This window comes from Bubalus bubalis, chromosome 20 (assembly GCF_019923935.1).
Source record: "Bubalus bubalis isolate 160015118507 breed Murrah chromosome 20, NDDB_SH_1, whole genome shotgun sequence".
Taxonomy (NCBI): Eukaryota; Metazoa; Chordata; class Mammalia; order Artiodactyla; family Bovidae; genus Bubalus; species Bubalus bubalis.
The window spans coordinates 42,511,389-42,526,209 of NC_059176.1; the positions used below are offsets into that span (position 1 = coordinate 42,511,389).

Consider the following 14,821-nt stretch of genomic DNA (forward strand, 5'->3'; position numbering starts at 1 on the left):
TTTACCAGTATTTTTTTCTGTGATTATAAATATGTAATCACAATTACATAGCTATAGAGAACATTTTTAAAAAATAAAATGTGGGGACCTCCCTGATGGTCCAGTAGCTAAGACTCTACTTTCACTGCTGGGGTCTAGGTTCAGTCCCTGGTTGGGGAACTAAGATCCCACAAGCTACATGGCATGGCCAAAAAGAAAAATGTGATTATAGTTTGCATGTTGCTTTATAACCTGCATTTTCACTTAATAATATAGTGGATATGGAACATACTGGATGTTACATGGTTTGTTTACTCCCTATTCCTATTTATGCTATTTAAAACATTTTGGTAATGTTAACAAATAACTTTAACTTTTTTATTATTTAACATTTGCTGCATTCATATGAGTATGTGTAGTAGAGGGGACTTTTCTGGCAGTCCAGTAGTTAAGAATCTGCCCACCAATGCAGGGGATATCAGTTTGATCCCTAGTCTGGGAAGATCCCACACGTCTTGGAGCAACTAAACCTGTGCACCACAACTACTGAGCCTGTGCTCTAGAGCCCGTCCTCCACAACAAGAGAAGAGAAGCCACGGCAATGAGAAGCCTGAGCACTACAGCTAGAGAGTAGCTCCTGTTCACCACAACTAGAGAAAGCCCATGTAGCAATGAAGATTTATCACAGCCAAAAAAAAAAAAAAGGAATATATATATATAGTGGAAGTTTTGACCCCCCACCCCAGCGAGATCTCATCTCTGACACTTGCTGTGTGCGCCTCCCTACCCCGTGTCCCCCGCCACAGAGGATTTGGGGTATGTGCTTCCACTGCGGTCAAAGTGGAACACTAGCAGCTGTGTTCCCGAATGGAAAGTTCAGAGAAGAAATGCCCCAGACCGTGGCTGGGAGAGAGCGGCGGAGTCCTGGATGAGCCACCCTCCCAGCTCTGGGTCCAGGCAGTTAACCCTCTGGAATGTGCTTACGGTTGCAAAGAGCAGGAGATGAATGGCCAACATAAAAAATCTACAAATAATAAATGCTGGAGGCTGTGTGGAGGAAAGGGAACCCTCCTACACTGTTGGTGGGAATGTAAATTGGTATAGCCACTATGTAGAGAAGTATGGAGGTTCCTCAAAAAACTAGAAATAGAGCCCATATGTCCCAGGAATCCCACTTGTGGGTATATAACTGGAGAAAACCATAATTCAAAAAGATACACATACCCCAGAGTTTATTGCAGCACTGTCTACAATAGCCCAGGACATGGAAGCAACCTAAATGTCCATCAACAGAGGAATGGATAAAGAAGATGTGGTACATATGCAATGGACTATTACTCAGCCATAAAAAATAATTAAATAATGCCATTTGCAGCATCATGGATGGACCTAGAGATTCTCATCAAATGTTAAGTAAGTCAGACAGAGAAAGACAAATATATGCTATCATTTGTATGTAGAATCTTAAAACGTAGATCAAATGAACTTATTTATAAAATAGAAATAGAGTCACAGATGTAAAAAACAAACATGGTTATCAAAGGGGGGAGGGATAAATTAGGAGATTGGGATTGACATATATACAGTACTATACATAAAATGAGGCTTCCCACGTGGTTCAGCATGTAAAGAATATGCCTGCCAATGCAGAAGATGCAGGACACTTGGGTTCGATCCCTGGGTCGGGAAGATCCCCTGGAATAGGAAATGACAACCCACTCCACTATTCTTGCCTGGAGAATTCCATGGACAGAAGAGCCTGGAGGACTACAGTCCATGGGGTTGCAGAGTCGGACATGACTGAGGACCCACACATTATATATAAAACAGATAACCAACAAGGACACACTGCTTAGCACAGGGAACTATACTCAATACTCTGTAATGACCTATATGGAAAAGAATCTAAAAAAGGGTGGATATATGTATAACTGAATCACTTTGCTGTACAGCAGAAACTAACAATGTTGTAAAATAACTATACACCAATAAAAAATTAATAAAAAGGAAAGAAAGGAAGAGCAGGAGACAGAGAGGGGAGTAGCTTATATTCATCAGGGCCAGAGTTTGATACTCATTTTCCCAGAGCAATAATGGATCACCAAGCAGCAGCCCTTGTGTGTCTGGTGTGTGTGCTGATGACTCTTCCTGGGAGGTCCAAGGAGAAGCCTATTGACTGTGTAAACTATGTTGATAATTATTGCTGGTACTCATGCAGGACTCCTGTGGAATTCAAGATAGCTCGTTGCCCCGTTGTATTAATAGGTGCTGGGAATGGAAGACACCCTGAGGGGGGCAGGGGTAGAGGACTCACCCAAGGGGCCACTCACTCCTGTGGAGCTGTGTTCCTAAATGAGGGTACCATGATGTGAAACTACAATGGTCCCCATGCTTCTCGGTCAACACCTGCTGTTCCGGGGGTCGCTACTGCAGGATCTCCAATCCTGGCTGTCACCAGGTCAATATACTTTCCTCCTGGAAGGCCCGAGGAGTGGTGCTAATGGCAGAAAGTTCCCCAGAGGACAGAAGAGGCTTGACTTGGGGGCTGCTTGAGCCACCCATGTGCCTGGAATAAGTTGCACAGTCTAGCCTGCACCTCAAGGCCCGCTGCCTTGAGCCCAGCTCAGCAAAGGCCAGTCCACATCCCATCAGGATTGCCAAGGGCACGAGGAGATAGTTTTGGATTTTCTCTGAAATACAGTGTCCTCATTTTGCTTCCCGACCAGCCTCCCCTGCATAATGCAGATCCCTACCTGGCAGTCCTGGCATGCTCTGCCTGTGCTGGGAACCCCTCCCCCCGACAGTGGGCCACTGGCAGGCCAGTGCCAGGAGATGGGAAATGCTTGGCCAGCCTCTGTCCTCCCAGTCAACACTCCCTCCACCAGACACACTCCCCCACCCACTCAAAGACAGCTCTCTGGTCAACCCCTGCACCAGAGATTCGCTGCAGGCCAGGCTGGCCAGGCTGTATCCTCCCATTATTTGGTTGGGTAAGATGGGTCTGTCCCAGTCCGGAGTGGCACATGCTGGTGGCTCAGCTGCAGTCACATTCTCGCTGACATTCTGTCGGCCTGCTGGTGCTAGAATTCTCACTCTGGTAACCAAGTCATTGCCCAGTGCACACCTATGTGCACACTTCCCCCACACCCTCAGCACTGCACCTGACTGCCTTCAGTTTGATCTTTTCACCTGATAAAAATGCAGAGGGAGCGGGACCCAGTGCTGAGGTCCCATTTGTACAACCCCTCCCCCCATGGTTGATGTGCTGTGTTTGTGGACACAGGCTAGTACGTTTACTTTTCAAGCAATTGGGAAAACCTATTGGTTTTTTTTTGCCCCCTTCTTCACCACTGGAGACCTCTTGGGGGTCTCCAGGGATCCCAGGTTCTTGAGATGGGGGCTATCTGAATGCCAGGCCCTCCTTGGAAAGGACCGATGTCATAATCTATGGCTGCTTTTTTCCCATTGATATTTTTGAAGCTTTCAGGCTCTTAGCACACCATTATTTACGGAAGCGGCTCCATCTTGCTTGCTGCTGTCTGGGGAGTTGTGAGCAACCAGGAACTATCTCTGTAAGGCACAACAACCACAGTCGTCTAGGGAACACGTTCCCTCCCACCGAGACTGGGCTCCAGAAAGAAAGACTTTTGTTTGAAAACGGTGTGCATGTTTTCCTGACAGTTCAGTGTATGCAAGGGGCTTCCCTCCCCACCCCTCCTCCTCCTCTATGACACAGAAAACAAGCTCTCATCAGGAAACGCCTGGCGAGTGTGGATGGAGCTTTAGGAAAAGGCATCTTTGGTCACCTGCAAGGCCTTCCTTTGTTATTGCTACTTTACGTTTGTTCACAGTTTGCATGTAGCCTATGGAGAACAAGAGGTGATCACGGAAAAACCCCAGTTCTGGGTCTGCACCTGGTGGGCTGTGACCGTGGGTTGGAAGCACAACTGCAGTCCAGGACCCTCCCCCACCCCTGCCTGGCGCAGACCAGCCTTGCTGCAGGGAGCAGCTGGGCAGTTCATGACTGCAGATTCAAGTGGGCTCTGGTATCAACTGGACATCAGGGCTTCCCTGATAGCTCAGTTAGTAAAGAACTCGCCTACAATACAGGAGACCCTGGTTCAATTCCTGGGTCAGGAAGATCCCCTGGAGAAGGGATAGGCTACCCCCTCCAGTATACTGGCATGGAGAATTCCATGGGGTCGCCAAGTCAGACACGACTAAGCGACTTTCACTGGCATCAACAGACATCACCCTGCACCCCATATTCCGGAATCCCTATCCCTGTCCCCATGGTCCTAGGCTGGCCCCCTCGGTGTACTTCAGGGTCGGCTTCCAGGCTGACCTACGGGCCGAGCTGGCTGCATACAGAGCATTTTCTGGAACAAGCACTGCACCCTGCACGGGAACCTACCTTCTCAGGGCTCCTGGGGACTGGATTGGTGAGGCTGAGCTTTCTGGGGTGTGGGGAAGCTGATGAGCCAAGGGCACCAGGGTAGTGGGCCACCATGTTGTTCAGTCACTGTCATGTCTGACCGTAACGCCATGGATTGCAGCACACCAGGCTTCCCTGTCTTTGACCATCTCCCAGAGTTTGCTCAAATTAATGTCCATTGAGTTGGTGATGCCATCCAACCATCTCATCCTGTTGCCCCCTTCTCCTCTTGGCTTCAATCCTTCCCAGCGTTAGAGTCTTTCCCAATGAGTCAGCTCTTTGCATCAGGTAGCCAAAGTACTTGTCCCTTGCAAAGCCTTCTCCCCACCTCCCATGTAAGGCCTGCCAGTTCTGACCTGTCTACCCCTTGGGCCAGTTATATCCAACTTCTTAAACTGGGCCATTTTGGTTCCCTCCCCTTCCAGGGCCTCGCCCATCAGAGAAGCAGTTCTGGCAAATAATGAATCATAAATTTTATTTCAAAATGTAAACGTCACTAAACATGCATACACGTGAAAACAATAAAATTTACAGTTTCGTTAATTTTTTCTTTTTGCATAGGACATCATTACAATATAGAATCTATGCCTTACAAAATACATACAAAGTTTTATCCGAGCAAGCCAAGGCCAGATTGGGAACTGTACAACTGTAATACTTCACTGTAGTGATCTGGGAAAGACGAGACGTGGCCTTCGGAAGCATGGTGTGGTGCTGGTTAAAAAAACAAAAACAAAAAAAAAAAAAAAACAAAAAAAAACCCAAAAGTTCCTACAGAAAAGTGTGCTCGATGGAAATGGTCTTGGACCCTTGGAGTCTACCGTGGGGTTTGGCAAACAATCCCAGAGAAGCTCCATCAATGGCTTTGGGACGAGGAGGGGTCGTCTGTTAAGTCTAGGGTTACTGAGACCCCTAGTGCACCCAGCACACAGAGACTCCCCGGCAGATTCCTGGCCTGTGGGAGCCATAAAGGCTCTGCCCCCAACAATGCACAGCTGCTCAGCTACCCTCCAGCCCTCAGGGTCCTCGGTGCTTGGCACAGGGACTCTCCAAGGTAAGCCTCCTGCCCACACGTCCAGAGACAGGCACCCTGACCCAGGAATGGACCCTGGGAGGTGGCCCCTGCTCCAGGGATGGCAAGCTGGCCTGGGACAGGCGCTCCTGGGCTGAGTAGGGGAGACAGCTTTCACCCAGACCTCTGGTTTACTGGCAGGTATTCGGCTTGGTTGTCAAACAAATATGTGCAGCAGCCTGTCATCATATCACCAGGAAGACATCCTGGAGCCCTGGGAGAAGGCTGCTCATGCACCCCTCCCCAACCCCCCATGTCTCCTGTGTCCCCCACAGGGAATGCAAGGTGTTCAGGGTAGGGGAAGCAACTTGCTCTCATCCGTCCTTCTTTAAATAAAAGTAGTAAGGTTTTAAAGCTGCATGAGAAGGGGAGAGGCTGGGCGGGGCCAGGGGGCACACTGCAAGTCCCATATGGCAAGAAGGATTCAGTAGAAACCAAGTATGGCCCTGGGCTCCTGCCTCCCACCACATCCAACTCTTCTAACTGATGAGACAGAGTAGTGGGCAGGAGGAAGGGCTTCTCCCTGAACGGTGTTCAGGCATTTATCAGTAGTAAGCTGGACGGTGCATCTGAGTTCTGCTACAAAATTCTCTGGAATGTGTCTGGGACAAACCTTTGAAGCTCAAGTCTTGGAGTCAGGAAAATCAGTTACAGGACCTGGCTTTCCCCAGGGCAATCCTGAATTCAAGAAAAGTCTCGGCCCACACCCTTGGTTTTAGCTTTGGAAGATATACGGTCACCAGAATTGAATGTGGGATCTTTGGACAGCAAAGATGTGGGTGACCTGCAGAGCATTTCTTACTGGCTGCAGTGTGACCAACCCATCAATCTTCAAACCCTTCAGCACTGAGTCTTTGAATGACTTTGTAAAAGGGTTAAGAAAATAAAAAAAAAAAGAATGTGACAGCTGTCAGAAGTAAAAAAAAAATCAGGTAGCCTTGTAAACACAGCCAAAACCAGGAGCTGAGCATCAAGGGGACGCTATTGCTCAGGTCATGCTTCCCTGCTGGGTGGTCCTTCGCTCGCTGAACTCAAGGAGCAAGTCCCTTGGGGCGCTCTGACCCGGCAGCCATCTTAGCCCTGCTTCTGGCAAGAAAAGTGGCCGGATCTTCTGGGGACAGTGGGCTGGGGGGCAGGAGACTTGCATGGAGGCTCCACTTCTGCTGCACTTCACTTGGACCCCAGAAAGCCACCAGCCCTGTCCATATGTCCCAACAAACAGGCTAGGGGCCACTGGTGGCCTGCTGTCTGTCCCTGCCTCTAAGTTGCCTCCCACCCCACCACCCCGGTCTAAGCTGTGACCAAGAGCGTGGGGAGGTCTGGGGACCCCAGTGCTGCTGCTGAAGTGTGCACCTGGAGGCCGCACCCTGGCGAATCCTGCACCTGCCTGGATGCCTAGCCTCAGAGTAAAGGGGTCACCCTGCACCTCAAGTGCGGTGCATGGGCTGCAGCAGGGTGCAAGGCAGGCACCTGCAGGATCACATTCCCATTAAGGGCACCACTGCCCATCCCCACACAGCACCCCATGGCCCGCTGTGGAAGGGGCTCATCTTTCCTCATGGCTACAGAACACGGTAGGCGTTTGGGGTACTGACAACCCTAATATGGCTGATGCTGAGGGCTTCCTTATTTAGGATCCAGGGTCGCTTGTAGGCCTTCTTGGAGGGGACCCTTCGGCAACCTTCATTTTGAGATCTCTGCCCCCTTGGCCTACAAGAACTAGAGTCAGCACACAAAGGCTGGAGTTTTCACTACTGTTTCTAGGAGTTGTCACACTGAAGCCAGCAAGCATGGCCATAAACCAGAAAAATGAAAGACCCTGAAACAGACCTGGGCCGGGAAGACATTCTACTTCTTAGAAAAAAAATGCAGGCTGTTCAGCAGTGTCCTTCAACCACCCCTACCACCGTGCAACCACTTCCCACGGAGGTCTGAGGGAGGGAGGCCCTGTACTCCCTCCTTCCACATGTGATGATGAGATGCTAGCAAAAGCCCATTCGAACCTAGCCTGAGATGCATGGATTTTCCCCACCCTTCAAGTGAGATGAATTTTAGCCTCAGATGAGCCAGGATGGCCTGCTGGCTGGAGCTCTAGGCCAAGAGTTCCAGGTGCCAGCCAGTTCTCTCCAGATGCCCAAAGGCAGAGAAGCAGCAGCCCGTGTCCTGAGCCAGGCCCACTTCGGAAGGTCCGCACCCTGCCATTAGACCAAAACTGCTTTGGGAACGAGGACACACTCATCTGCCAAAAATAGCCCGCGCCTGCATATTTCTGTTTTAAGGCAATGTTACCCTTCCATCTAGCAGACGGAACAGCCCTGGGTCACTTAGAGGAAAAATTAAATTAAGTGCTCTCTTTGGGAACAGCAAACGCCCGCTTTCCCTCCCTCCCCCACCCCCCTCCCCCCTCCAAAACAAACCAGCTCTTCTTTTATTCCAAGATGACTGGGTTTAGAGTCCTTTCCCCTCTTCCTATGTGCAGAGAGACGTGGGCTCTGAAACCCTCTTTCCTCGGCAATGCCACAGCCAGGTCGCGAGGAGACACCAGGCTCCCACAGGGCACGTGGCCCCCGTCCCTGACTTTGGGGACCGCGTGTGGGCAGTGAGCGCACCAAAGGACTTTGGAATAAAATTCCTGAACCTGGAATGTGAGTTCCTGAGACATGAAATGTATTCGGAGTGTGGCTTTCTCGGCCCCACACAGAAACGGCTTTGGGAGGGAACTCCAAGGGCCCTGCCGGCCTCACTTGGGGACTGGGCGTGAAAAGCTCAGGGCACTGCTCTGTCCAGGTGTCCAGCACATTCTGTTCTCTGTCCTGGACCAAATGCGAGCAGGGCTGTCACCCAGGCCCAACAGAGGCCAGGGTGAGGCCTCACCCCCATGCCGCTTCTGCCTGGTTCCCATGCACAGCAAGAACGATACACCTGCCCACCTTGTACCTGCCATGCTCTCAGAAGCCCCTATCACACCACTGGCTGACCCCAGCTGACACAGCAGAGTTAGAAATGGGCACCTGGAGTGCAGAGGAGGGCAGTTGCTAGGACATGGGGCGCCCATGTGCTCTGGAGCTGCCCAGGGCCCATGAGCACCAGCTGGGGCTGGGTCTCCGGGGCTCCTCCGTGCTGTACCCCTCATTGTGATCGGGTGGGGGCAGAAGCAAGATGGCCACAACCAAGGCACTCTGGGCTCAGGGAAGCCCTGCTACGGCCCTCTGAGGTCCCAAGGGTCATTCCTCCTCATCGAAATGAGCAGAGGTCTCTGCAAGATACCCCAAGTCCTTCCCAAACCCACACCCCTGCCCCAACACACACACACATACACACACACACACATACACACACTGTCCTGGGGACTTGTATTTACAGGCCCTGACTCCCTGGAGGAAGGCCAGGGAGGTGCCTGGGCGGGGGCTGCCCCAGCCCTCCACAGGGGAGCATGCTGGAGCCTGCCTGACCCACCTGCCTGGGTCGGGGCTCCCGGAGAGATGTCCCCAGCTCTCTGCTCGGGAAGGCTGGCAATGGGGACCCTACACCCCAGTGCCCCAAGGCTGGGGGTGGGCTGGGGCCTCCCAGGTGGGAGGGGGAGACCAGGGAGGGAGGAGTCCAGGGGACACAGCTCATGGAGAAGGTGAGTGTTCGCTGAGTCTCAGCTGGGGACATGGTGGGTCTGAAAAAAAAGCACTTCCCACAACTTCTGTCCGGTGCTCCCCAGGGAGGAAAGAGAATGTATGTTCTCTGACTGCATGTCCATTGCATCCACCTTGCTACCCCCCAAAGTTCCAAGTCACAATGTTCCGGTCTCTTGCTACCGAACAGTCTCCGTGGAGTGCTACGCAAGGCCACCACAGGCCACACGCAAGGAGCCCTGCTTTACCCACTGTGTCAAACAAAGGCGTCTCACGAGCAGGGTCAGTTGGGGAAAATGTAGGAACTGGATGCACCGGTGACACCTTTGGACATCCTTGTAGGAGGCCAGTCAGAGGACGTGGTATAATAGTGGAAGGTCCTGGTGCCTTCTGCGGGGACACAGCATTGCACAGCTGTGTGGACATCAGACGGTGCATTGGTCTGCCCAACCCAGGATTGCATCTCTGCTTCCAGCGCTTGAGAGGGACTTGGGCAGGGTCCCCGAGGAGGACTGCTCCCCTTGCCCATCACGGCTTGAGGTGTCCCTCGGAGCCCTCTGCATTCTTAGCCCACTGCCGCTGGGACAAGCCTGAGGTTGGGCAGGCGGCAGGAAGAGGGAGCCTTGGGCTCTGCTCAAGGGTCTGCCCTGAAAGCACAAGGCTGGTGACCACCGCTCCATCTGCCGCCCGCGGGGAGCTCCATCTGCACTGCTCCGCCCCCAGTGTGTGCCCAAACCTTAAAGGAAACTCCAGAGTGGAAATCTATGTACAGAATAAGGCGGCAGGAAGGGGGTGTCCTCACTGACCTCTTGGAACATGTCCATCCCTGAGAAAGGGGGGGGGAGGGCGGTGGCGGGCTCAACACCGCTGAATCTCACCTGCGTGGGTATATCTCTTGTGCAATTGTGGATGGTGTTTTTTGGAATTTTTTTGGAATTTTTTTCATTGTTTTTTTTGTTTTTTTGTTTTTTACAAATTTGACACCTGAGGTGAAGAAAATTGTTTTTTGTTGTTGTTGTTGTTGTTGTCGTCGTCGACTTCATAAAGTTCTCTCTTTTTTTTCCCCTCTCTTCTTATTACAAAATGAAAAGACACGGAATCACGAGAAGTGAGAGCATCTGCTCATGGCTGTGGTAAGGAGGCGGGGCCTCAGGGCGTGGCATGGCCTGGGTGGGGGCGTGGCTTGCCACGGGCCCCGCCCCGAGCGCAGGCGCTCAGGGCGAGCTGGCTGGGCTGATGGTGGGGCTGCTGGCGTCCGAGCGGCTGTAGTCGCTAAGCGAGCCGGTTCGCGAGCCCCCGCCGCGCCGCTGCAGCATCCCCGGGTGGAAGTTGGCGTGGCGGCGCGCGTGCTTGGTCAGGTGGTCGCTGCGCATGAAGCGCTTGTCGCAGATGGGGCAGCTGAACTTCTTTTCCCCCGTGTGTGTGCGGTAGTGCCGTGCCAGCTCGTCGGAGCGCGCGAACTTCTTGTTGCAGTCCTGCCAGCTGCAGGCGAAGGGGCGCTCTCCTGCGGGTGAGAGGGCTTAGGATCAGTCTCAGCGCACACCCTAGGCTGCCCCGCCATCCCTGCACCCCTTCCTTGGTGCCCCATCTCCGCCAACCTCCGTGTGGGCGCCAGCACCCTCCTGTCCCGTCCCATCTGCTTCCATCCGACCCCTCCCGGGAGTAAATGACAGGATCCCAGGTGCTGCGGCCCCCTCAAGTGCGTGCCATCCAGCAGCCTGTGTTGGGTCAGCTGTGCCTGAGCGGCGGGAAGCACAGGCTGGTCCCTGGGCTCTAAGAATGGGAGCTGGGATCGGGGAAGGCTAAGGGAGAGCTGTAAGCCTGCAAGTCTGGCCATATCACCCTGACCCCACAGATCACCCTAACCCCACGGAAGCCCTAACCCCAGAGCCTCAAATCCTGCAGGATCTGCAGACAGTTTGCCGACCCCAGCACCCAGCCATTCAGACCCTCTGCAATCTCCTCATCTGTATTATGAACAGGTCAGGACAGACAATTTTCTGGGACTAAGAGTCTGTTTATGGGCTTCCCAGGAAGCGGCTTAGCAGCAGCAGCAGCAACAGGTGGTACAGTGGTAAAAAGAGTCTGCCTGCCAATGCAGGGGATGCAAGAGATGCAGGTTAGATCCCTGGGTCAGGAAGATCCCTTGAAGGAGGAAATGACAACCCACTCCAGTATTCTTGCCTGGAACATTCCATGGACAGAGGAGTCTGGTGGGCTACAGTCCATGAGGTTGCAAAGAGTTGGACATGGCTGAGCACGCAGACACTGGCCAAGAGACTGACTGCAGCTCCAACTAGAGTCTGCTGCTGTTCCTCTCTGAGAAGTTCCAACCTGGCTAACAGTCAGCAGAGGAGACTGGGAGTGACACCCAAGAGAGGAAGGTGAAGACAGCTTAGAGCAAGAGGCAGGTCAGCCTTCACCCAGGCAAACTCTGAACCACACACAAAAAAGGCATTAGTTGCACGGGGAGAACCAGCAGGGGGTTCCTGCACCCTAGAGGACAGCCTCTGGCACTGGGGGCGGCCACAGAGTACCCCTTCCTGCTGTATTTCTCCCCCTCCCTCCCAGACTCTGGCCCTCAAGCTGAGAGCTGGTCTTTGAAGCCCATACATCAGGGCCCAACAGAGGAAATTGACACTGCCCACCCCCAATGAGGCCATCAACCTTAAATACAAACAGACACCCAAAGGTGGCCAGGCAGCCAAGGAAAACAGTGGCATGAAAGGGCAAGGCCAAGAGCAACAAAACTACTCACTCCAGAGGGAAAAGAGTGAAGTCAGGAAACAGAAGAGAATATTAACCTAAAAATTCTGACTAGCATTCTCAAGATATTTCAGACAAAATTTTATGCGTAAACAGGATACCATAAAAAGGAAGTTCAGAGTACAGAGAATAAGTGTTTAAAAACTGAGAGTATTGTTGCCCAAACAAAAATTCCATAGAAAAACTAGAAACATACTCAAGGAACTATCCCAGAAAAATAGAAAAAACTAACAGAAACAGCTCTAGAAAACATGGGAATGTTGCGGTGTTCTCTTCTTCTAGCAGTGCTGAAGCTAAGAGCTCTGTATGGCTCTGTATGCTCTCCTTACTGACTTTGTTTTGGGTAGAAGGGTGTGTGGGCAGGGGGGTTCATAATCAAGCAGGCAAGCAAACCACTTCCCATCTGATAGTTACAAACAGCAGGAGGTCACAGTTCAGAGTCACAGGGAATTGATCCTGTGGGTGCAACATCTAACAGAAGACACTACTGAGTAAAAGAACAGACAAGAATGGAGGAGAGGAAATTACCAAAGAAACAATGGAATAGAATCTGTCAGCTGATGCGAAGAGCCAGCTCACTGGAAAAGACCCTGATGCTGGGAAAGACTGAGGGCAGGAGGAAAACGGGGCAACAGAGGATGAGATGGTTGGATGGCATCATCAACTCAACGGACATGAGTTTGAGCAAACTCCGGGAGATGGTGAAGGACAGGGAAGCCTACTGTGCTCCAGTTCATGGGGTTGTAGAGTTGGACACTAATGAGCGACTGAACAACCACAGCAATGTTACAGTAAAAAAAGGAGACAGGAAACTAACATGGAAAGGGTTAGCATAGAGGTGGGCGGAGTAGTGAATAAAGGCTCCTGCCAAGAGTATCTGCAATGTTAGAACACTAGAAGAGACCACAGAACTCACTTGAGAGAAAGGGGAGAAGCAGGTCATCTGAGAGGGAAAGAGGCTGGGACAGACAGCAGTCGTCTTATAAGCCACACTAGATGACAGAGCAACAGATCCTCCCAAGAGTACCTCTCACACACTAGCAAAAATAAGAAGAAAAGGAGAAGCCAGGGAAGTGAGTGAACAATGAAGGGTCATCTTGGGACAGGAGTAAGGGAAGAGACCTGATGGGGCACTGGAGCTGTGGGCCAGGAATCACACAGGGAGGTTTACAAGAAAAGGAGTTCCACACACCAGAGAGTATAGTCAAGAGGCTGAATGCATATAGTCAGGATGCAGTGAAAGCACATAATATTCTTTGCTTAAAAGAAAAAAGAGGCAATTAGAAACCCCAGGAAAAACAGAAGGCATACAAGAAAATTGTCTAAATTAGAAGTAAACTAAAATGCCAAATGAGAGGACTTCCCTGGTAGTCTAGTGGTTAAGACTCAGTGCTTCCACTGCAGGGGACGCAGGTTCGATCCTTGGTCAGGGAACTAAAATCCCACATGACACATGGCAAAAACATTTTTAACTTAAAAAAAAAAAAAAAGTTCGAACTCCATCCTAGCAGAATGACACCACACAGTTGTTATAAAGTACTTGGAAAGGTCCAGCACAGGATATGGTGGTGTCCTTCACATGACCAGTGCTGAACCTCAAAGTGAGGCTCGGCCCCTCTCTCCACTATGTACTGACTTAAGGCCTCAGACAAGTGCCTCACTGCCTGCCATGGGGTAAAGAGTGGCCCCACCAAAGATATATCCAAGTCCTTACCCGTGGAAGATGGCAATGTGACCTTATTTGGGAAAAATGTCTTTCCAGATACGATAAGGTACAGATCATGGGACAAGATCACAAAGACCAGAAAAGAAGGAAAAGGGCTCCAGAGAATGATGGGCCCATAAGCCAAGGGACTCGGTATCTGGGGTGGGCACCAGACACGGGGAGAGAACTGACACTGCCTACACCTTGATTTCAGACTGCTACCCTCCACAGTGAGAGAGCACACTTCTGTTGTGGGTGTTCAAGCCACCCAGCTTGTGGTAACTGGTTACAACAGCCACAGGAAATGAACACAGTGCTCCATCTTCATAGTGAGGTGGTGATTCTACAGGACTGCACTCAAGCAGCCCTTGGCACTGGGCCTGGTACATGCCCAGTGATGACTCCTGAGATGCTATTGTCACTTTCATCTATTACTCTTATCAACTAGTCTTCTCAGATTTGGGCCTGCTTGGAGGAGCCAGGGGTGGGGGGCACAGAACCAACCCAAAGTCACACTCAGCCTTGCTTCCTAATAAGCCCCTGTGTCCTCGTTGGGAGCTTGTCCTTTTCAGGGTCCTTCTGCTTGCAACTCTGGGAGGCTCCTTAGGTGGATATAATTAGAGAGGGTTGCATGATCCCAGGGCAGCAGGGAGGGGCAACATTCAACAGGACAGAGTGCTGGTGCCTGGCAGCCTGGTGGCAGCAGGTGGGAGGGTCCAGCATCACCACTCAGCCAGCCAGCAGCCCTCAGCCTGCCCAGGCATCAGAAGCACGATGGAGTACAAACATAATGCCTGGCCCTAGGGACGTGGGTGTGATGCCTGCAGACAGAGCTTTCCCTGCTCCCTTCTCTATTCCTCCAGCAGCCTGTTCCCAGCGGACAATAAGCCGGTCCATAGACAGACGGATAAACCATTCAGAAGTTATGATTCATGCTGGCATCGAGCGGCACTGGGTCTGGCTCAGCTGGCCTCTGAGTGGTGGCATTCAAGCAGCACCCAGGAGGTGGACCAGAAGCGTGGGGCAAAGGCAGCGTGGACGGGAGTCCTCCCCAACAGTGCTGTCCTCCCCAACAGCACTGCTCACCCTTTTAGGAAGGGTGAGAGGGAGCTTCCCTCCCAGGGAGGGAGCTTTTGTTCACCTGGGTTATGTCCATCGAGATTTATCAAAGAAATCAAAACAAAATATTTAAACTCAAGCACACATTCCAGTAGCTGTCAGAGGGGTGATGTCACCATACA

General features: G+C 51.6%; 1 protein-coding gene across 1 annotated transcript in view; it reads right to left on the minus strand.

Moving 5' to 3' along the window:
- Positions 1 to 4,872: 4,872 nt before the first annotated feature.
- Positions 4,873 to 14,821, minus strand: part of KLF13 (Kruppel like factor 13) — a 42,961-nt gene continuing 33,012 nt past the window's right edge. The window contains exon 2 of the mRNA XM_025271461.3: positions 4,873 to 10,613. Coding sequence (XP_025127246.1) covers positions 10,324 to 10,613 — 290 coding nt within the window. The 3' untranslated portion in view covers positions 4,873 to 10,323. The remainder of the gene's footprint in view (positions 10,614 to 14,821) is intronic.